Source organism: Lissotriton helveticus, chromosome 1_1 (genome assembly GCF_964261635.1).
Source record: "Lissotriton helveticus chromosome 1_1, aLisHel1.1, whole genome shotgun sequence".
NCBI classification, from domain to species: Eukaryota; Metazoa; Chordata; class Amphibia; order Caudata; family Salamandridae; genus Lissotriton; species Lissotriton helveticus.
The window spans coordinates 175645271-175668709 of NC_136057.1; the positions used below are offsets into that span (position 1 = coordinate 175645271).

Below are 23439 nucleotides of genomic sequence, written 5' to 3' on the forward strand. Positions count from 1 at the left end.
GTTCCATTAATACATCCCTACACAACTTTTACACTCAAGGATTATTACAACCAGAAAGTGTTACAATGGGTTAACTCCTGACATCAGAGCGCTAAAAATTAGGCCTGTGGGAAATTAAAATAATGCTGGTGTAGGTTCTGGAATTTCCCATGATGCTTGTTACAGAAAATTCCCAAAATGATGCCACTTTGTTTAAGTGTGTGCCATTTGTCGTAAAAATGTATCATGAATGCGTATGAACAAGAGAGCATGTTAGGGTGACCAACTGGCATGGGCACAAATTCACGACAGTGAGTGTAAAAATTTAGGACAAAGGGTCAAAATTCAGGACAAAAATTCAGTATAGAAGGTTAGAATTCAGGACAAAAATTTGGAACAAAAGGTAAGTTTTACAGACACATGACAGGAGGTCGCGCAAGATTACATAAGTAACTAGGCAACCAACACAAGTCAAAATAAGCTTATATTAGATTGAGACAACCTTGCACTGCATCTGTTGTGTGTGCGAGTGAAACTTAAACACCAGCGTTTGCATATAAAAAAAAAACAGAAGAAAAAGATCAAATCTGAAGGCTTCTTAGATCTGACATGCCCCCTCTCCCCATTGAAAAAAACACCCAATCGGACCAATCAACCCAAGAGGATGTGATGTGTAAAAGCTAAGGGGGTTTAGGGTCGGGGAGGGGGGGCAGGGGCTGCAGAGTAAACATGAAAATAATAACACCACAGGAACTTTGCTCTATTGGAGCAAAAGAAATAAACTATAATGGACAATTGTATTCGTACCATTATCGCTGCCTGTTTGACAGTTTGTGGCTATAAGTGGATGTGATGGAGCAAGGTTTCATGCGTAAAGAAACTTGCTTGGATTCAACCCTCTTGAAATAACATGTAACTTATTAACCAACATGTTTTGTAAGTACTTATAATTGCACCACACAAGATTTCAGCATCTAGGGGAAGCTTTCCTATGTGCTTTTACTAACAGTAATTCAAGTAATTCAATTCTCGGACCGCGATATACACACCCTACTCAGCACATATGCCCCGGCAACCCAAAACAGCTTAGCCACCACGCACATGTCCATCCCTACGATTCTCTCCAACCCTATTAGGCACCCCACGCATAGCAACAGGGGCTCTGTTCCCGACAACCTCACTAAAGTCCCTCTCACTATGGACCCCTCCACCTCCCCTTGCACCCCCAGACTCAAATGCACACTTCTCAACTGTAGATCGGCCCAAAAACACTCAACGGAGGTCGCTGACCTCATCCTGTCTAGGAACCTTGACATGGCCATACTAACTGAAACATGGTTAACTGAATCCTCCAATCCTATCATGGATATCCTAGTCCCCCCCAACTACTGCATCACTAGGCTTTACAGGCCCAACAAGACTGGCGGCGGAATCGCCTGCATTTACAAGAGCAACCTCTCTATTAATAAAGTCACCGCCCCTTCTCTTACCTCCTGTGAATACTTCTGCCTTGATGTCATCAGTGAGAACAAACCTGTATGTTCACTACACATCATGTACCACCCCCCGGGGGACAACCTCCTCTTCTCCCAACAACTCATGGACACAATGTCTATCAACGCTGGACGGCCAAACACACAAATTTACCTTGGTGACTTCAATCTCCATTGGAATGATAGCAGTGACGCAGTAGTTAATAGCCTCAAAAATGTCCTTATCGCTTCTGACCTCACGCAAATTTGCAACACTCCAACACATGACAAAGGCTCTATCCTTGACCTGGTCATCTCCAAAGAAGGCACCACTCAACTTGACTCAATCCAACCTTGTGACTGGTCAGACCACCATATTATCACATTCCTCATCAAGGAAAAAGTAAAACTCATCCCGGTGCAATACACCATGCCCAAAGTTTGGAAAAGAGACATGAAGAAACTCAACCCAAACTCTCTACCCCCTAACAGCTGCAATCTCCTACTCCCCCCTACCGACGCTACTGACGTCCAGGACCTAACTGACCACTATCTCAACTCCATGGCCTCAATAATCAATGAGGCAGCTACAATGCAACTGAAAAGAGTATCCACTAAGATATCCAACCCCTGGTACAACGGGAGTCTCAATGAAGAGAGACGGGCTATGCGAATGGCAGAGCGCACCTGGAGATCAGTTCCCTCGGCACTGCATCTTAAAACTCTGAGGAAAAAGAGAAATGCATATTTCAGGAAAATAAAACGCTCAAAATCAGAGTTCTTCAGACTCCAGCTAGACCAAGCAAAAAACCGTCCAAGTAAACTATTCGAGCTAATCCGATCTCAATCTAAGGAACAACCCCCAGCTGTCGACAGTATGAGCACTACTCCTTCCTGTGAAGATTTCTCAGCTTTCTTTAGCAAAAAAACTCACAATATAAGGAGAGACCTCCTCAATGACGCAAGCCTTTACTCAATACCCAACTGCATAACTCCCAATGAACTAAAAAACAATGCGACTTGGTCATCCTTTGACACCTACTCTGAAGAAGAAATTGACAGAATACTCAGCACCCTAAAACCATCCAATCACCTCACTGACCATCTTCCTGCTAACGCCGTAAAAGACTTCATCCCTTTGCTACTCCCACTCTGGACTAAAATTATCAATAGCTCACTACAACAAGGAACCATCCCGGACTCCCTCAAAGTTGGACAAGTTACACCTTTACTGAAGAAACCAACAGCCGACCCCACTGATCTAAACAACTACCGTCCGATTACCAACATTCCCACTCTCGCCAAACTCCTAGAAAAATGCGTCCAACTACAAATGACAAAGCACATAGAACAGTTTGATCTCCTCAACCCACACCAATCAGGCTTCCGAGCTGGGCACAGCACTGAAACCGCTATGACTCACATAATTGACGACGCCATCCAAATCTTAGATCAAAATAATACCTGCCTCCTCATCCTTCTTGATCTCTCTTCAGCATTCGACACAGTGAAACATGAGAACTTACTCGATCTCCTAAAGACAAGAATGGGCTTCTCTGGGACTTTGCTTCGTTGGTTCACTTCCTTCCTACACAACAGGACTCAAAAATTCAAGAGCAAAAACCTGATGTCTTACCCAGTACCGGTATCGTTAGGTGTCCCTCAAGGATCCTGCCTATCCCCCACTTTGTTCAACCTAGTTATGGAGCCTCTCACCACCCTGCTACAAGCATCCAATGTACACTTTCACATGTATGCCGATGACACTCAAATATATCTCAAGATACACTCCCCCAAAGACATCCTGAGTCTGAACTCAACGATCAGAAGCACCCAATCCTGGCTGGCCGATAACCACCTCAAACTCAATGCTATGAAGACTGAGTTCCTCCTAATCTCACCTCCCTCGAAAATATCCTCCGCACAAACATGGCTTAAGCACCTAACAGCACTCAATGTCCAACCGACCATCATGGACTCAGCAAAATCCTTAGGCATAACATTTGACACCAACCTCAACATGCAGCAGCATATCAGCAAGGCTACTAAGGGGGCGAACTTCCAAATAAATACCTTGAGGAAACTGAAACCCTTCCTTCCAGCAAAAGACTTCCAAACAGCAGTACAAGCTCTAGTCATCCCTCGCATAGACTACGGCAGCGTGGCCCTCTGCGGCCTCCCCCTAACGACAACTGCACCCCTCAGAGTGTCACTAAATGCAGCAGCGAGACTCATCACTGGATCAAAAAAACACTCGCATATCTCCCCTGACTTCAAATCCTTGAACTGGCTGCCCCTTGAAGCCAGAATACAGCTGAAAATTGCCTGCATGACGCACAAGGATATTCACCTGAAATCACCCAGCTACCTCACTCATAAGTTGACAATTTCCGGCGGGTCCAGAACTACCAGGAGCACAAACAATCTTTTGCTGAAACCGCGAAGATTCCGGAAGGAAAAAACGTACAAACGCTCCTTCTCTGGAATGGCGCCCAGGATCTGGAACGCACTTCCTCCCGAAACAAGGCTCATCTCCTCCTCCCTTCTTTTTAAGAAAGAAGTCAAAAGTATCCTTATGGCTAAATACACTTGAACAATGCGCTTGACCTACATTGCGAACAGTATTCCAGTATTTTATTATGATATAGCCTATATATTCCTCTGCACGTGTGTTTTGACTTATAGTAGTCTAAAGTGCTTAGATCCTTTGCTCCCTCATATCAGTCTTTTATTTATTTTTATTTTTTTCTCTTTCTCTCTATCTTTGTATATTTACAGCGTTTTTGTTGTCATACGCTCCGACTATGCCCTGCTACCTCATACCTGTACTATACGTAATATATATATTTTTTTGCTTTTTTTCCTGAACTTGATGATCTTCCACCTGCCTGTGTAAAGCGCTCTGTTATCTGCAAAGATCTTGTTCGCGCTATATAAAACTTTCAAAATAAATAAAAATAAATAAGTGCCTTAAAATGGCTGCTGAAAACGCGGGAACCTTTCTACGCATGCGTCTACTACATCTACGTGGTGTGACGTATCTATGCTTTTGGTGGAAATTCTTTGCAGCTTCGCAGTAGTGCCTAAGATAGCTGCTTCAAACTTCACATACTAATGCACATGCTTCTGCTTGAACTAAACTTTGTATGTCCTGCTTAACTACTAATTCTATCATTAAAATAAAGTAATGGGGTTAGAGTAGAATTAAGTGGTATACAGTGCATTAATTTATTTTTGTATTCTAACGTGTTTTCTATTACTTTATCAATAGCTCGTATTTGGGCCTGAAGTGTGTCTGAAAACTCCATTTCGAAGTCGCTGTCATTAAACGGCAGTCAAATCCCATCTTACTCGCGATGTGCCTGGGAACCTAACCCTGGGCCCGATTCACAGAATGAATTTAAGACTCAATCCTTAACTTACTACTGTTTTGGTACTCACAGAATGCACTTACTACTTTTAGCATTCACAGAATGAACTTACTTCTTTTGGTATTCACAGAAGTTAGGATTTTGTCTTAAGTTTGTCTTAAGACAAATTTAAGACAAAATCCTAAGGGCCTCATTTATGAAAAGGGACGCATCGCTGCTTGAAAACAGCGATGCGTTACTTTTCACTGCGCACTCCTTGCAACACCAATGATGCGTCATATTTAATGTATGACGCATCATGGAGCAAGGAGTTACAGATACGTCAGTATTTCTGACGTATCTGTAAGCGCAAAAGTGACGCATTGCTGGAGTGTGTCACAAAAATGACGCAACTCCAGCAATGCGCCTTTTCACATGGGGCAAGCCCCATGTGAAAGGGCCTGCGTCAGTCTTACGCCTGCTGTGAGGCAGGCGCAAGAATTTGACGCAACAGCGTCCTAAAAGTGACGCAGTGAAATCTCATAGATTTCACTGCGTCACTTCTACGACCCTTCCTTGCGTCAATACGCCCCCCTTGCATACATTATACCTGGTGCAGGTATAATGTGGCGCAGGGGTTTATAAAGTGACGCATCTACCTAGATGCATCACTTTGTAAATATGGTGCAACAAGGCACATTATTTACGCTGCTGGTGCGTCACAAAAAGTGACGCACCGGCGGCATAAAAGTGACGCACGGCCTCATAAATGAGGCCCTAACTTCTGCAAATACCAAAAGTAGTAAGTTCATTCTGCGAATCCCAATAGTAGTAAGTGCATTCTGTGAATGCCAAAAGTAGTAAGTGCATTCTGTGAATACCAAAATAGTAGTAAGTTTAGGATTGAGTCTGAAGTTCATTCTGTGAATCGGGCCCCCTGTGACCCGAAGAAAGGAAGAAATACTGACTGCATTTAATACATTGTATATGAATTGAAACTAATATTGCTGGGTGGAATAAAAAATCATGGGAAAGTAAATTATGGGCGGGAACATTGATCAATTACATCGAATAGAAATGGTCTCATACTGGTATGGTGTGATGACCTCTCCTCGTCTTTCTGACCAATCAAATGAAGGGAATACACAAATTTGCAACACTGGGGGGTGGTACATATACTGGAAAATGGTATAAATAAGGTAGGTTCAGTTAGTTAGTTTGTCCGACTTGTCACAGACCTGTCACTGACCCAACTTATGCTGAAGGAGATCGTGGATGCAGCAAACCTCAGAGGGCTGGTCGAGCACTCTGAAAGAAGAATCGGGAGATTGCTGTTGGGAGAAGACTCTTTAATCTAGAAGGGAATGAGAGTAGCTGCAGAGAGGGGTGTGACGCTGGCGTTCAACTTAGCGGTGGTTACCTGTTCTGTTTCGCACCTGTCCTGTCCTGTTGGCACCTGATTATTCGGGAGCCCTTTCTTGTCCCAGGCCCTTGGCCAGGGGTAGGTCTTCGCACCATTCTAGGTAAATATACTCTGTGTGGTATGTCCTTGTACTGTTTCCGTTTCTCACCTTTCCCAGGTACCAATGTCTAAAATTGAAATTGCTAACTCTCACAAGATCTTTGCTTTAATAATTATATTTGTGCTTGAAAAGTCCTTAATTTCTCTGGTTTGGTATCTGACTTACAAAATATTTCATAGATAAAGTGTTTAAAACTTTCCAGAGTCTGTGGTTATTCCATGAGTAAAGTAAATGTTATGCGATATCTATTATTCTAACACCTTTTTTTGATCCATCAGAATTATGACTTAGAGCATAAGTGACAAGGATTTGGTAAGTCAGGGTGTACAGGTATATGTCCTAAGGTGAAATAAACTCTGATAGACAGGTAGGAAAATTGATTACCGGTTCAAAGTGTGAATGTTTAATGGGCCCAGGTGAGTATGGTGTTCTGAGATGGTAATCTCACGTCATCAGATACACCTGGGTAACATGCATCGAAATTAAACCTATACCTCCCCAGAGCTTGGCCCCTGGTGAAGTGACAGGAGCCCATAAACAAAAGCAGTTTGCCATACCCTAGTCTCTGGAGGGAGGAGGCTGTCCCTGGGCAGAGAGGCCCATTATCATCCTGTATGTGATAATTAGGCCGAAATACAGAATGATAATGGGCTGATAACAGCGTGTGCCAGTTTGGGGAGGGGCTGCTGCAGGCCACTGATTGCAGCAGGAGTGCAAGCTGGCACCTGCAGTGAGAGTAACAGAACTCTCAGGCTACTTGTAGGGGGCAGCTCGCTCCAATGTCGGAAATTATGGACAAAAGGCGTCCGTGAAAGAATTCTTCATGGACAACGGACGAGAGGCCCAAATACCGGGCAGTCTGTGAAATTTACGGACGGTTGGTCACCCTAGAACATATGGACCTCTTTTTTGCAGTGGTTTGTTCAGAGGGTTTTCATTTCAGGTAATTATGCAGTATATTGCTTAATTTTGCCAACATTTCAGGTAAATTGCACAACTTTCGCACATTTCTGAAAAGTTCAATGAAATCAGTTGCCCCTTGACTCAGTGTTTCACCTACTCACGTTACACTGAAGAGACTAGTAGTACTTACCAACCCAGATGCCGATACTGACAATCATTGCTACGCGTGGCGTGCGATGGCGTAGCGACTTCAGCGGGAACAGCGTGGCGTAGCAGCGGTCGGCGCTCATGGCGGTCAGGGTGATGCAGGTGGCCTGGACTGTGACCTGGGGATGAGGAAAAGGGATGTATGTCACAAGTAAGCAGGCGTACTCTTACATAGCTCCTTTACCACACAGTACCGCATAGAAATCTGGTCCTCGACAAGGAGTAAGTGGGGTGCTGGAACTGCACCACTGTTCGGGCAAAGGTCAAGGGAGAGGAAGTGGGGTGGGGGTAATTGATAGGAATAAAGGTAATATGAAGCGAATCCTGAGACTTCCAGAGCTGTGAGATGCTTGGAGCTCACATACAGATATCAGACACCAGTACACCTGGTTTGCAGTTTTTTGCTACCTTAGACTCCACAGTGTCTCCTGAATTCATTATGGGTAATGCTTGGCCTTCTGTACCTAGTCCCAGAAAGGATATTTTGTGCTCCAGAAACTAAACACCAGCTCCAAACGGGCCCACTTCCTGAGAGAGAGCAACCTTGCAGAAAAACTTGGGCCTGGTGGCTTGCCCAAAGGGCACACCTCTCAGAGAAAACACTGGGCTGCAACTCTACTGTGTATCCTGTGATTCACACTGGTGTCAAAATTCATCTACCTGTGATACACAAGAGACAAGGAGGCACTACAGCCCCATTCCTCATGGTTGCCATTGAGAGGAGGGTATCGGATACCTAAATGCACTGTGCAGGTATCAGTTACACTAAATGTTTGTAGCTAGCTTTGAATCTGATTGGGCATTGGTAAATGCCAGCTGTCCCAAGGACTGGATATAAGTGGGCTTCACTTACGCGTCCATTGTCAACAATAATTTCACTTAATGTACACAGGACTTCTGATCATATTCAGGTACAATTGACCTCGAAGAATATAGCCATTGCATTTGATGATATGTTGCGCTGCATCTGTTGTCACCCCTCAGGTCACCTCCTCGTGAGCTTGGACTGTGAACGGCTCGCCCACCGCTACCACAGGGGAGTTGTAGCAGCTGCAGAGCTTCTGCCTGAACTCTGCCTTCTGGTACCCAGCATTCAGCCGGTGGAGAGCACATGCAGAACCACCTGTAGGACTACCAGGTGCTCCATGCTTAGTAGCAGAATCCAAAGCACAGTCTAACTTTTGGGGAATGGGGGAGAGGAGCTGCTCTAATGTTCAGCATCTTGGCCTTGCCTCTGACACAGCTGGATCTTGCTTCACAGAATTTGTTGCTCTGTCAGTTTTGTGCAAGGAACCTCTAAGACAGCTCTTGGTCTCGGCCTCAGACTGCATCATAGTGATGCTCAAGAGGCATGTTGTCAAAACAACATATGCATTCCCATGATGAGATGGCATTGCTAAGAACCGAGAGGTGGTTATCAGTAAAGCTCCCTGTTTTCCGTTTTTACAGATTTTTACAGATATAGACAGAAACATTGTATTTCCTGTCTGAATTTATTTTTAAAAGCGGAAAAATACAAATAATTTGGCTTCTTTTACTCTCTCTCTTATGCTGAGATTAATGACTTTCAGGTCAACAGATGTACATATTGGCAACATTAGAAGTTACAAAACTCAATGAGATTTTCTTATATAACTGCATATCTCAACATGCATTTGTGCTATTATGAAAATTTGTGAATGTGGGTTTATTATATTATAATTCTTGGCATCAAAGTACAAGCACACATTTATCCGTTAAATAAATGCAGAAATATCTGAGTTATCACCTCATCTGTTCACAGGTCACAAAATAAATATGAATAAATACCAATAAGATGGCCAAAAAATAAATATTGATAAATACACACAGAAATATGAAAGAAAAATGTGCGCAATGTGAAAAAAAAAGTATTAACAGATTTACTTCAACCCTCAGAACTAAGGGTGGGTGGCGAATCCGCTCCACCAGCGGAGTTAGCAAAGTTTTGCGAACTCCGCGCTCTGCTGGGAACGCAGAGTTTGGCAAAAACTCTGATTCCGTGGCGTGGCAGAGTTTGCCCTTGCCGTCCACCCCTAGAAAGAGAAGATATGGAGTCTTCCGTGGATCTGATATTCTCTGTTCCAGGGCTGACCTCTTCCTGGCTGTCTCCTTATCCTATGCGTTGCAAAACCCCTACACTGCAGGACTCGTGAGGACTGCTCATTGCCAAGCATGCACTCGAGCGCAGTTCTCCCAAGTTGTGCAGCATAGGAGTTTTGCGCCACTGAGGATGAGGTGACAGGAGGAGGATAGCCCGGGCACGGAGAACGCCAGATCCAGGTAAGCCGTAAAGCAGGTGGCAGCCTGGGGGTCAGAAACGCTCCAGGTCTGCTGCCTGCATGCATAGTTAGGGCACAGCGGAATTCCACTGAGTTTTTAGGCAACTCAGTGGAATCCCGCAAAGTGTCACTCCGCCAGCTCTGCCCACACTTACTCAGAACCTCCTACACAATGCCTCGTTTGTTGTAATTCTGTCCTATCCCTAAGGATTCCATTTTCCTTCTCTCAACCATTTTGGGTTTAACAGACACAAAATCACTTGAACCGAATACAGCCTAAAGCTCACCATAATTCATAGTGACCACACACATGACCATAGTCCTTCCCCCATGTGGGCCAATCTACCTACTTAAACAAGCACTCCTCTGATCAGAAGCAAAGCACACAGACCATCAATTAACATCAAGCACAAAATCTATCAACTGGTACAAAAACACACCATTCAAAAACGACTGACAAAAAAACTCAATCTATTGACCAAGACCAAGCCAACTTGTGAATCCGTCAACAACAAATTGCACGACCCATCGAAAGCCACCACCACAACAAACAATCCATCTACCACCACTAACCTACACAATTCATCAACCATCAATGAAGCATACACTTCATCGACAAAAGTCAAAATACATAACCATTGCCCTTTGTCACAACACTCCATCCATTGGCCACCACCAGACATGTCAACCTTCACTACCATATGCCTGAACCCTAAAGATGAAAAGCAACCAACACAAGCCACACAACCATGTGGATGACCGTCACATTGTAAATAATAACATAGCAAAAAGAGGAAGACAAACTCACCTGCTGGAGGTAGGCCACAAACTTGCACATGAAGTCTCCGAAGATCCAACTGGGCAGCGGGTAGAGGGTTGCCGTGAAGGGAACGCAGCACACCAGGAAGATGATGTCAGTGCCGGCAAGGTTCGCTAGGGAGACAGATGAGGAGGGCATTGGTCAAAGGGAGATTGTTCAGGAACTACTAATGTGCCCCCTAAAGGATAAGTCTGCCCCTCCTACCACTGTCCTCCAGCCTACTGGACACCAGGTTTCTACAACTGGACACCAAAGTGCAAAAGTTCCCTACAAAATACTGTGTTCAGGTGTATGCCTTTCTGAGGTGGGTGAGAAAATCCAGCTGAGTACAAACGAGATCATGGAAAAATCGGAAATGTGGCCAAAACACCTGGTCATGATGCCCCAGATGAGGCCTCTAGAACTGGATGTAACTCTTTTAAAGCCTCCAGAACTAAACAAGATAGTTCAGAGGTGACATCTAGATTTAAAGACAACCTTCTAGATCTGACACCCAGTACTGGATACAGTGCTGCAGAGGCAGCCTCTCCAGCGGTGTACAGTACGCCCAGTGAGGCCTCTTGGATCTGGACATAATGCTCATGACATCCAAAATCAGATGTGGAAATCTGCAGAATGAAGGACATAGATGCAACTTTTCAGGTGGGCCTTCCAGAGGTAGACACAGTACTGTGCATGTTTTGTCCAGGCCTAGACTCAGCATTCTTGCTGAAGCACCCAGAGCTGGACCCAGTACTCAAAATATGAAATCTAAATCTGTGGAAAATATTCAGATTAGGCTTTAAGAACTGGAACCAGTATTCCAGATGGGGCCTTTAGATCTGGGCACAATTCAAGTGAGGCCATCAGGGGCAAGCCCACTGCTTAAGATATGGGGCCTCATTTATGGGATGTTAGCATAGGGCAGTGCAGCAAGTCCCATTGCTGCGCTGCCCTACACCAATGTGAAAGGGCAGGAATACACCATATTTATGTCCTTTCTCCTTGTGCAGGCAGGATTGTTTTGTGCAGGAAGCAGCACTCAAAAAAACAATCCTAAGAGGCGTTTTTCTCTTTCTAGGTGTGCTGCATTTTGCAGCACACCTAGTAAGAGGAAATAATGAAGAGAAATAAAGAAATTTCTCCTCGTTACGCCTCACTTCGGGAGGTGTAGAATTTGGCGCTTCCCCAGGTTTACATGCTCTTGCAAATCAGGGGCAGCGTCAAAACCCATGGGTGCTGCATGGGAAACATATGCGATGCCCATCGAACGCCTCCTGGTGCAGAGTAAGGCAACACAGCGATTTGTGCTGCCTTGATTACTCCATACCTATGAGGTCATCCAAAGCCACGCATAGTGGCTCTGCGGGGCCTCGTACATATGAGTTTGCTCCGGCGGCACAGGGGCTCACAAATAAGCCTCATGGTTTCTCGATCAAGGCACAACTGCCCAGGTGCGGCTCCTATTATTGGACTCTGTACTACAGATTATTCTTTTTGCTAAAGAATCTTATAAGAAAATAGAGGAAAGAGAACAAGTATGTCTTCCAGAATCCACTTTACCTTGGTGAGACATTGTTTTGGCCTGTGGCAACACAGTCATAGACCACAGTAGGCTCATGTCAGAATCAGTCCAGGAAGTGAAGAACCTTTGCTTCCAGAGAGACCAAGAACTCTCCTTTAATGATCAGATTGGTAGAAACTATGCCTCCTGCCTCAACTTACTCAAAACAATAACAAAAATCTTTCAATTTTTGCCACAAAAACACTGAGCTAACCTGATCAGTTCCCCTATTCCTTTTTGTCTGAACTACAGAAATTCTTTCTATTTGGCCTCCTGAGTTCCAGATTGCCAAACTTCAGCGAGTGCAAATCATGGTGGTCTGGCTGGTCTGAGAGGTCTGTGTTTCAGAGGCTCGTCTTACTCACCCTCAAGAAATGCAGAATGAAATTGGCCTGTGGTTCTCCCCTAAGCTAAGAGAATCAAAACAAGAATGTAGAAGACTAGAGCGTAGGTGGAGACAGAATTACTCTGAATCTAAAAAGCTTGACTATAGAAAGTAGATTAGACATTACAAATCGGAAATTAATGCTGCCCAAGCATCCTTCTATGAGGAGAAAATCAATGCAGCTGCTAACTGCCCCAAAGTAATTTTTCAAATCGCAAAAACTCTCTCCAACATGCCCCAAAAACAACAAAGCTCAGAAGGGGCACTTACACGTTGTAACAACCTGGCGGAATTCTTTCAACAGAAAATTAAAAATATCTATCTGTCTTTCCCAGTCTCCCAGTGTGAACATCCAGTTCCCCACATCTCAGGTTTGCCTGTTGAACCCCGAATCTCACTAAGCCAATTCCTTCTGCTGGATTCAGCTTTACTGGAATCAGTCATGGCTAAAGTAACCTCAGGCTCACTCTCCGACCCAGCTCCCCCTCAGTCCCTGAAATTAGTCGTCAACTTCCTCCGCCCGCAACACTTGGGGCCCGATGTAGGTGTCCAAATACCGGTCGGAAACGGCTGAAAATACCGATTTTCGGCCGTTTCCGACCGGTATTTGGACATTGGTATGTAGGGCTTTGAAAATCCTACAGAATCGGTGATTTTACCGAATCGGTAATTTTACCGATCGGTAAAATTACCGAGACTGTATTTTCCTATGTAGGTAGCACTTCTAACAGTGCTACAGGGCCTTTAGAATTCGTTATTTACCATGTAATACAATTGCATTATAAATAACGAATTCTTGTGTACATGCACATCTGTGCATGTACACCTGTGCCCTTAGGGCATGTATGTGTGCCACATGGCACACAAGCCAGAAACAAGGGTGTAACAGGGTGTCAAAGTGACACCCTGTCCCCCTTGGCAATTCGGTATTTTTACCGATTCGGTAAATACCGAATCGGTATTTGCTATTGAATCCTATGGGCTTCAAGGCCCATAGGATTCAATAGCAAATACTGATTCGGTATTTACGTAATCGGTAAATACCGAATCTTACCGATTCGGTAAATAAATACCGAATTATTACCTACATCAGATTTACCAATTCTAAAATACCGAATCGGTATAATTCGGTATTTTAGAATCGGTAAATCTAAATTACCTACATCTAGCCCTTGATCTCCTAAACTCATCTATACTCTCTGGCACGGTCCCCCCGCTTGAAATTGTGCCCTGGTCAAAGCTCTTAGAAAAAAACGAATCTTGACCAGGCCAACCTAGCCAACTATCGCCCAATCTCTCTTCTTCCCTGGCTGAGCAAAGTGCTCGAAAAGCACATAAACTCCATTCTGGTTGAGTACCTGGAATCAAACGCCCTCCTTCACCCTCAGTTGGGGACTGAGACTGCCCTCCTCGCGTTAACTGAGAAGGCCAGAAGGATACTGGACCAGGAATGTACTGCCACAATCATCTTCCTTGACCTCAGTGCCGCTTTCGACACTGTCAATCACACTTGATCCTCCGTCTTAAGAGCTAAGAAGTATCCGGCACTGCATAGCATGGTTCCAGTCCTTCCTCAGCGACCGCTTTTTTCAGGTGTTTGAAGGAGACGTTGTCTCCAATCGGCTGACGCTCAGCTGTAGAGTCCCCCAGTGCTCCTCCTTAAACTCCACACTATTTAACATCTACATGAGACCCCTGACGGAGATTGTCCATCCATTTGGCATAAAGGTCATCACCTATGCAGCTGACGGCTTGTGCAGCGCCATGTTCTGTCCTTTATTGTGCTCCTACGGGAACTTCGGTTGGAGCAGCTGACACTTGAGGAGCGTACTCTTCGCAAGTGCTGGCTGCGCTGCCACAGACGGGGGGTGTCGTACGCCCTATGCACCGGAGATACCACTTGGGATGTGTACTGCCATCCCGCACGGCGGAGATTGGTCGGCGCTAGCAGACTGGGAGGACCTTGGGGTCCACATGCTGGGTGACTTGTATCAGGACGGTGTCTTGCTGCCGTTCGGTGCATTACAAGAGACATTCGGGCTCCCGCCGGGTGACTTCCTGTTGCACGCGGCTTTGGTTGCAGGGATTCAGAGGCGTTGGAAGATGGGGTTGGTGGAGCCGCCCACATCACTGGGCTGCCAGTACGTAATGATGGCGGCTGGCACGCATAAGGCCATCACATGCTTATATAGGAGAATGGCGCTGGCTGAACCCCCTCCCCTTGATGGGCTGCGGGAGCGCTGGGAGGCTGACCTTGGACGGCAGATACCGGAGACGACTTGGCCCCAGCTGGTACGTAGGGCCTGGAAGGGCACTCGAAATGTCCGGTTCCAGCTGGTTCAATATTATACCCTCCATAGGGCATATTGGACGCCGGCCAGGATCCATCGAAGTTTTGGAGGTGCGCTGTTGACCTGTCCACGCTGCGCAGCGGGGGACGCTGACTTTGCACATATGTTCTGGTCCTGTACGGGGCTCGGCACGTACTGGATGGACGTTGTTGCTTGCCTGAACGCGGTCACGGGTCGGCAGATTGATGCAGACGTGGGGGCATGCCTGCTGCTTTGGTTTCCCCATACTCCTGCCACTAAAGTCACTAGTAAATTTTATGATTTGGGGTTCATAATGGCCAAAAGGGAACTTACCCTACACTGGAAAACTAGGGGGGGGCCCAACTTCCTGAGGTGGCGGAGGTGTTTCCTGCAATGGGCCTCATCTGAGAGCACTCTCCGATTGCAATTAGCTAGGCGCGCGGCTAACGATAAAGCGATGGAGACGGCTAGGGCGTGGAGCGCACTAGTGATAGAGTTGCAGTCGCGAATGGAGGCTGATGAGGAGGGGGAGACTGGTGAGCCGGCGAATGGGACAGAGGAGGCGGGACGGGGCGGGGTGGAAGCTGCGGGGATGGAGGGGAGGAGTTCCACTGACAACCAGAACAGGGAGGGGGCGGATTGAGGGGGTTACCGGACCCCGGGGTTGTGACGCTGCACTTTGATAATGCTGGATTATACCTGGAGCTGTATGTGGGTGGTGAATAAAGGGGAGTACCACCCGCTGTTGTAATGTTGGACCAAACGAACCGCAATTGGGGATGTGAGGCACACTGACAAGGGGGGGGTGGGGGTAGAGAGGGAGGTGGGATGTTATGGTTAGGATTGTTGAATGGGTATGTGTGTACAAGACGGGGAGGAACGATATATGAGGGGGATGATCTGAGACTTGAATGGTCTGATTTGTGCACAAAATTAATAAAAACAGTTTTTAAAAAAACCAAAAAAAAAACCTATGCAGCTGACACGCAACTCGTGGTGGCTCTAAATCACCCCGAGCGGTCATCTAGCACCCTAGGCCCTTTCCTAGAGGAGGTCGCCAGGTGGATGGAACTCTCCTGCCTCATACTGTACGGAGATAAAACTGAGTTTAGGCTTCTCGGCAACTCTTCCTCCTTCAACCCTGCTCTGCTATGGCCTCCCTGTCTCGGTCCGGCACCAGAATGTAAAGACCAGATCAAGAACCTTGGCATGTGGCTTGACCACTCCCTTAGCTTTAACTATAAGGCTCCTACGTTCTCAGCTTCCTGCTTTGGCCTGCTAAGGATGCTCCGTAAGACCCTCCCCCTCCTTCCATTCCAGGTGAGAAGAATCCTGGTCCAGGTCCTCATCCTCTCTCGCCTGGATAATGGAAATGCCCTTTATCTGGGAGCTCCTTTATCCACCATCTAGATGGCTATTCAGTCATATCTGTGCTTCATTAATAAATGCATAAAATAAAGTCTAGTAGAAAATTATCCTAGACAAACTGTCTAACACAATATTGTGAAGGTAACTTCATATAGGGCATTTTATCAAGAAAGGCGATCAAATTATCGCCGCTTTAGTGGCAGGAAACTGCCGCTAAAGCGGCGATAATGGTCTTGATAATATGTCCTTGTGAATTCCCATAGCAGCCCAGGTTCTGGTGTTAAACTGTGATGCTATGGGAATTCACAAGGGCATATTATCAAGGCCATTATCGCCGCTAAGAGCTAAAAAATAAAATGATAATAAAGTTTATTCATCACCATTTTATTTTTCAGCAGCCAACCCATCCCGAACTGAGTGTCAGGACAGGGTGGGCCATTGCTGCTAGGTGCAACAGGGAGCTATGCGTTTAAGTTTAAAATGCATGTCTCTTTGGCTGGCTGTCTTGCAGCGGCCATCCAAACATGCTTATTTTAAACCTCTCTAACCCAACTCTCTAAGGGGCATATTATCAAGAATGGCGTTAAAGATTATCGCTGGTTTAACGGCAGAAAATGAAGCATTGCATTAAGTCTTAGACAGAAAATGAGACAAAGCTTTTTATTGAAATTTTGAAGGCTACATGCCTAAGTGAGAACGATTTTCCAATTAAGAATGATTTTTTACAGTGGAAATTGTGGCCCAAAGATAACATGGAGTGTCAGTGAAAGAATTTTACTTTTGGAAAGTTAAAATGGCTTAATGTTGCAAGCTGACTGACAAGATGGTAACAGTTAAGTAATGGAAATTTATTTTTGTGTCTGTTCATGTGTATTATGTTTTGTCTTCTGATTAAAAGTTATAATTGATGTCTGTTTGTTATGAAAAATGTCTCTCTTTTGTGTGTTGTGTATTTTTTTTTGCTTCTGCCCACAGATCATCCATGGATTGTTCTGGGTGATTTTAAGGCTGACAAGACACGTGAGTTTGGTTGGTTGAAATGAGATGTGTTTTTGCGTAACTCCTTTGGAAAGAAATGTCCATGCGTTTTTCATGTTTGTGTATTTGGTTCTATCATGAATTGTTCTTGCTGGTTCTGTGTGTCTGAAAGTTGTATTTGACAGCAGATATCCACTAATTGGTGATCTACTGTCAAAAAGGAGGGTAAGGATTTTAAACCTGACAAATTAAGCAAGCCCAAATATTGAGTTTTGGGCTGCAGGTTCACAGTGCATAAAGTAAAGGACTTGAAGTGTGTGCGTCGCCGCTCATTTACATATGCTATTGTTTTGTCTATGTTTTTTGTGCTTGATATACAGCAAGTATATCTGATGGCTTAACATGTGCGTTTGCGTTTATGTTGTTGCTTTTGATACTATTACAAGTTTACCTGTGTTGTGAAGGGATATACATGACGATGTGTATCCTGCAAACAGTTGGGTAGATTTGCTTTGACACTAAATTCCACAGAAAGACAGACAACACTTCATCAGTGTATGTCAAATTTGGCTTTAATGGTATTTGAAGGAAAATAAAAAAAGAGATATACAGAATCAAAGTGTGTCACATGCTGTTAGTCACGTACTGCCCCTCCCCTTAAGGAACAGGCAGCCCTACATTTATGTATCCTGATATGACGTAAGGATAAATTATAGATCTGTGACTTTTGCGCATGGTGACCTAATTTTTATATTACTTTAGTCAGTTTTGTTCTGCTTCCTGAATAGTGTATGGCCTTGTACCATAAAGGAAACAAGGTTTAATTTTTTTCCCTGAAAAAGGAACTGGAACATTAGCTGAGATTACTGTATATGGTGTAGCGGCCAGCGGTAGAGCTAACATTCACTCAAGTAATTTCTTGTTCTTCCTATAGATTTTTCTTTCGTCACTTCTCCCCTGATTGATGTTGCATCGTGCCTAGTAATTGGGGATTTTAGCTGTGTCCTAGTCCCATTTTCCCTTTTCCATATTCCTTTCACCAGTTAGCCTTCTTTTATTATTATTATTGTATTAGGTTCACACTTCCAGATTACAGTAATGTACCAGAAACCCCTATATTATGTATAATTCCCTTTTGTATGACCAGACTGGTTTTTAAGAATTTTCTTTAGGCCTACTTCATGTCCCTGATAATCTGGATTATGCGATTTTTCTTTTGAGATGTTCTAGATAAGGAATTTAGGAACACCTAGACTTAATCATTGAGATAAAAAATGTGTTTACCCCATTAGACGATGTCACTATGTGTGAGGACATCCATTTAGATAAAATTCTCATATAGTTATCTACCCTTAGATGGTAGAGGATATGCTCTCACATGGAAACCAATTGAAGAAATTAGAGCCACTGTTTTGCTTATTGCCTTTGTCTTTGTACTCTATGAGAATGACAGTGTGTTCTAGACCTGAATTGTCTCATGGCGTATGGCCACTCCCTCGCAGATTGCAGGCCACCTGCTGGCAATCCTCTTGTTAAAAACAAACTGTTTTTGTACTAAATTGAAGGAAAATAACAAATGTGTCCCATTTCCTACGTCACTAGGTTCTGCGGGATTAAGTCATAATAACCTGTGGACCTTTGATGAAAAGCTAATTCCCATCAGTGACAGTCCCAGCACCCAGACAGTGATCGCCAGCGTGTCATCAGTGATATCTCCAACGTATTGTACTTGCTTCATCAGAAGGCGTTGAACATCAGAAAAGAAGGAGGAGCTGGTTTTGCCACAGAACCAGAGTTTCAGTGCAAAAGAGCGAAAGAGAAGGATTCCAGTTATTTTAAGTTTTTAGTTTTTCACCGGTCATGTGCTGGTAACCTCTGACAGTAGGCAGTCCCTTGAGCCCCTTGGCCTGAGTTTTGGCCACACAACCCCTTTTCTTTGCTCCAACGGAAAGGCAGTGCACCAGAGGATCCAGGATTGGAAAAAGGCGCTACATTGTGGTACCTATGACTAAATGGAAGAGCAGCCCGAGCATCCTCTGACACTGAAAATCGAGTGTTGGAGTCTGAAAGTGTTGCTGAGTATGAAAGCCTGTTGCTCTTTCCTGATTAATAGTACTTGGGTATGCATGAGATGATCTGTGCCCCTGATCAATGGAGAGCACACTATCTGTAGTGCCTGCCGCAGAGGAGAGATATTGGTTCACTGCCTTGAGACATTGAGACTTTCAAATAAGCTGCGAGTGTTTGCCAGGAGGGCACTCCAACGGATACTGAGAAGGACCATTTTCATGAAAGACCTGAATGAAGAGGCCCATGTGGAAGAAAACAACACAAGAGGACTTAATGAACAATAGAAGCCTGCCGGAGAGGCTTGGACGGACTCTGGGTATTTCCCGTGCGATTGCATAAAATGGGTGTTAGGAGACTAATTTTTGCTGTTTTGCTGGCATTGTTTTAAAGTAGTATTCTGTTTAGTAAAAGCAGAATAAAGTCCATTCTCTGTGGAGGAGTATCCCTTTTCATCTGAGAGCATTAATAAGGATCACCACTGTTTCACCTGAACATATAATAAGTTACTGAAATGCATAGGAGCCATAAAAAATGTTACTAGATAATTTTAGGATTTGCTTTCTGCTTAGAGTTGTGAAAAATATTAATTTTATTTGTAATATTGGTCATTATTTTCTCCTGTTGTCCATATGTTCTTAATAACATGTTTTCTAGTATTTTTAAGCATGACGTTGTCTTTTGTGGGTTGGATTGTTTTCACTACCCAATTGACTTCTGCACCCACCTCCCAACCTATGTCTTATGCCACATACTACAGATAGAGGTATTCCCTATTTGGTTCTGTCATTTAGTTACAATGGGTCTGTATAGGCATATCAGACGATGTTTATTTATGCCAACGAAGTCTATCCCTTGCGTTCCATGAAAGATAAATCAAGTAATAATGCCTTAGTGAAGGGAATAACGGATAATATTGACATCGATTCAGATACAGACTGAGTGATTGCCTATGTAAGGGCAAAAGGAGGGTCTGAGGTTCTGTGAATTCTGAACCCATGGGTTCCATTTTGTGTATGGCAGCCATTTTTGTGGTTGCCCTCACATAGGCCATGATTGTGGCTGAAACTAGTCTTTTGAGGACATGTAGGGCCCGATTCACAGAACTAACTTAAGACAAAATCCTAAACTTACTACTTTTGGTATTCACAGAAGTTAGGATTTTGTCTTAAGACAGACTTAAGACAGACTTAAGACAGACTTAACTTAGGATTCTGTCTTAAGTCTGTCTTAAGTCTGTCTTAAGACAAAATCCTAACTTCTGTGAATACCAAAAGTAGTAAGTTTAGGATTTTGTGTTAAGTTAGTTCTGTGAATCTGGCCAGTACACCTTAGCTCGAGTTCATGCTGACTCCTGTTTGACCTGAGTGAACTGACCCTGTTGCCTGAAGCTGACCTTGTTAAACCAGTTCCTGCCCCTTAGCTGATCAAGATTGAGGATCAAAGCACAGGACATTGTAGAGTTTGGTATGCACACACACACCCCTTATGCTGCTTCTTATCTGTTTTCTGTTCCTTCTTTTATGGTCTGATTATGATATGGGTTGTGGTCCTTTTATTATGGGTTTGTCTGGCTTGTCTAAAGAAGAATGTTGGGTTTGTTCAATGATTGATTATGGGCCGGACAACTGTAAAATGGGTTTGTCGTTTGGCAGATCTTGCATGTCCATGTTAGGCATTTTTTGCATGCTTGCAAAAGCTAGGACTGCCCCTTACTTGTATGCTGAAGTTTGTAACCCTAAGCATATAAAAGGCCTCTGTTTTCTGTATTCCTCAGACTACCTCATTCAGTTGCTACGGCTTCTGTGTGACGTGGCCTCACTTATTAAATTTAATAAAGATGTCTTTTCATATTTTCAGCTTCTGTGCCAAGTTCTTTTTTTATTAGTAAGTATTCCCTGAGAATGAAGATTTCATTTCTTCATAACAGAAGGATCAGGTTCGTACAATGGCTGAGACGGGAGTCTAGTTCTGAAGGCAAGTATCGTCTCTACAGCATCAGTAACATCAGATTCCACTATCGTCCCTTTAGCAAACTCTGACTGAACATCAAGCACTTCCTGCGGAATCGGACCCAACTCATTATCTTCCCATTCCTGCCGCAGAAAAGCACATATCACATCAAAAACATACCTTTGCTTAGGCGGCTCCCACTGAAAGAAAACATCCATAACTGCTGGCAAATTATACCTGGAAGCATTTAAAATCCATCTACGAGCCAATAAATCCAACACCGCCCGCTCTTCGGAACTAGGAAGCTGACAACGACTCTGCTTACGTTCCGAAACAGGGGTCATACTCAGTGGCCCAAACAATGGAGACAACAGATTAACAACAGTTTCTGTCATTCGTTTTCGAGCAGAAGGAGAAGAAGTAGGCGTAAAAACAGGAAAGTTAAAATCATGAGACAAAGTAGGAACAAGAGCAGTAGGAGTCTGAGATGCAGAAGCAGAAGGCAAAGGAGTTTGAGGCAAAGCTGGAAGCAAAGCTTGCGACCCTAGAGTGGGTTGCGCAGTAGGAGGCAGAACCATCTGTGGAGCACCGGGTGGCTGAACAACAGCAGGAGGTTGAACAACAAAGGGTAGAACAATCGGGTGTAATGGAGGCGCAGTAGCACCCTGCACATAAGGGGGTGGCAATCTCAGTAAATGAGACATCAAAGGAACTTTTTCAGGGTCTTCCATCACTTTCGGAGGAGAAGACGGCAAGGCCGGATAACATTCATCTATGGCCATGCAACGCTGTCTATCTAAAACTTTACACACTCGATCTTCCTCATCTGACTTAAACTGCCTAGCAGCTTGTAGTACTGACATATTCTTATCTTTCCTATCTCTCTTTGCTTGATTAATTTCTCGCTGTTTGGCTTCCATTCGCCAAAGGCGGAAAGAGTCAAACATTGCCGGCCGGGCTTTCTTCTTAAATAGCGCAACTTCCAGATTATCTAAAATATTTAATTTGAAACTACCATGTTGGGGCCATCGTAAAACACCATCCTTTTTAGTATAGCGGACCCACACTTCATTATAAGTAATAGGACCCACTCCGTGTTTTGAATAGAGCTCATAAGTCAGAGTTCCAACCGGAGGTATCGGACACGAATCCTTCAATCGGGAATCCCTGTTGCAACCACAACTAAACCATTTCCTAATTTTGCTAAGACCAGGCATCCTATAGCTCACTAGTCTAGCTTCAAACTTCAAAGGGTTATCAACTATCGATACACTCGTAAATATACGAGCCCCTCGGCTTCGATTTTTGCAAAAATCAAATCAAAACCAAGAACCAAAACAAAGTCGTGGGAGCGACCCACTTATACTTAACCAAATATCTGTCACGCCACCAGAAGACCATCTATCGTCTCGCATTACAAAGGATCAATCAAGGGTCCAAGACAGGGCGACAGTCAGGGCAGCAGTCCTTCGTAGCCGTTGGAAAGCGGGAAGCCTCGCAGAAAAGACCTTCGGTCCATGTCGACATGCAGGGGTCAATGAAGTGGTGGCCTTCCTCCAGAATTTCCTCACGTGGCTCCTCACGATCCTCGGGCTTGGACCGGTACCGCTGAAGTCGCACCACCGTTGGGCGCCAACTGAAGAACCGGGTTTTAGAACCCAGCGGCGCCAGGGACACGCCCAAAGCCTTCGGGTTCTCCTGTCTTGGCAAACAGAGACACGGAATACTTCTAGGTGGCGTCAGAGATCAAATTTATTTGCTGCAGCTAGTAACAGTAATCTCAGCAATACAACACGGTGTACAACCCAAGAAACTGTTCCAATTTCATAGAGCAAGACATCACCTTTTATACACAATATTCTCATTATAAATGTACACCCACTGCGCAAAATTCTGACCAATAGGACACATTTTCTAACTGAGTATCACATTAACAAAAACCCAATTTACAGTAACCCAACCCAAAAGTTAATTATTAGGAATGTCCCAAATTCAATCTTTGCAAGCCGGACAAACCCATAATTGAAAGCACTACCCATGTAATAAAAAGTCGTAAGGAAAGAAACAATTCAGATGCTGATTAGGATAAGATATGTGCAAGGAAACTAAAGGTTAACGAGGTCCTGAGTTTGATTAGCAATCTCAGACAACGATCAGCCAGAGAAATTGGCTTCGTGAAGGGTCAGTTTCAGGTGAAGAGGTCAGCGTCCTGCAGTTCACTCACAAGTCAGAAAAGGGCCTGTTTAATGCATACATAAACAATGAGGCCCATGCAACTT

The 23439-nt window shown here is 44.3% G+C and overlaps 1 protein-coding gene across 1 annotated transcript in view; it reads right to left on the reverse strand.

Moving 5' to 3' along the window:
- LOC144768450 (G-protein coupled receptor 54-like) overlaps positions 1 to 23439 on the reverse strand; it is a 124101-nt gene that overhangs the window by 31191 nt on the left and 69471 nt on the right. The window contains exons 2-3 of the mRNA XM_078652119.1: positions 10543 to 10667; positions 7418 to 7553 (exon numbers count right to left, since the gene is read on the reverse strand). Of these exons, the coding sequence (XP_078508245.1) occupies positions 7418 to 7553; positions 10543 to 10667 (261 nt within the window). The remainder of the gene's footprint in view (positions 1 to 7417; positions 7554 to 10542; positions 10668 to 23439) is intronic.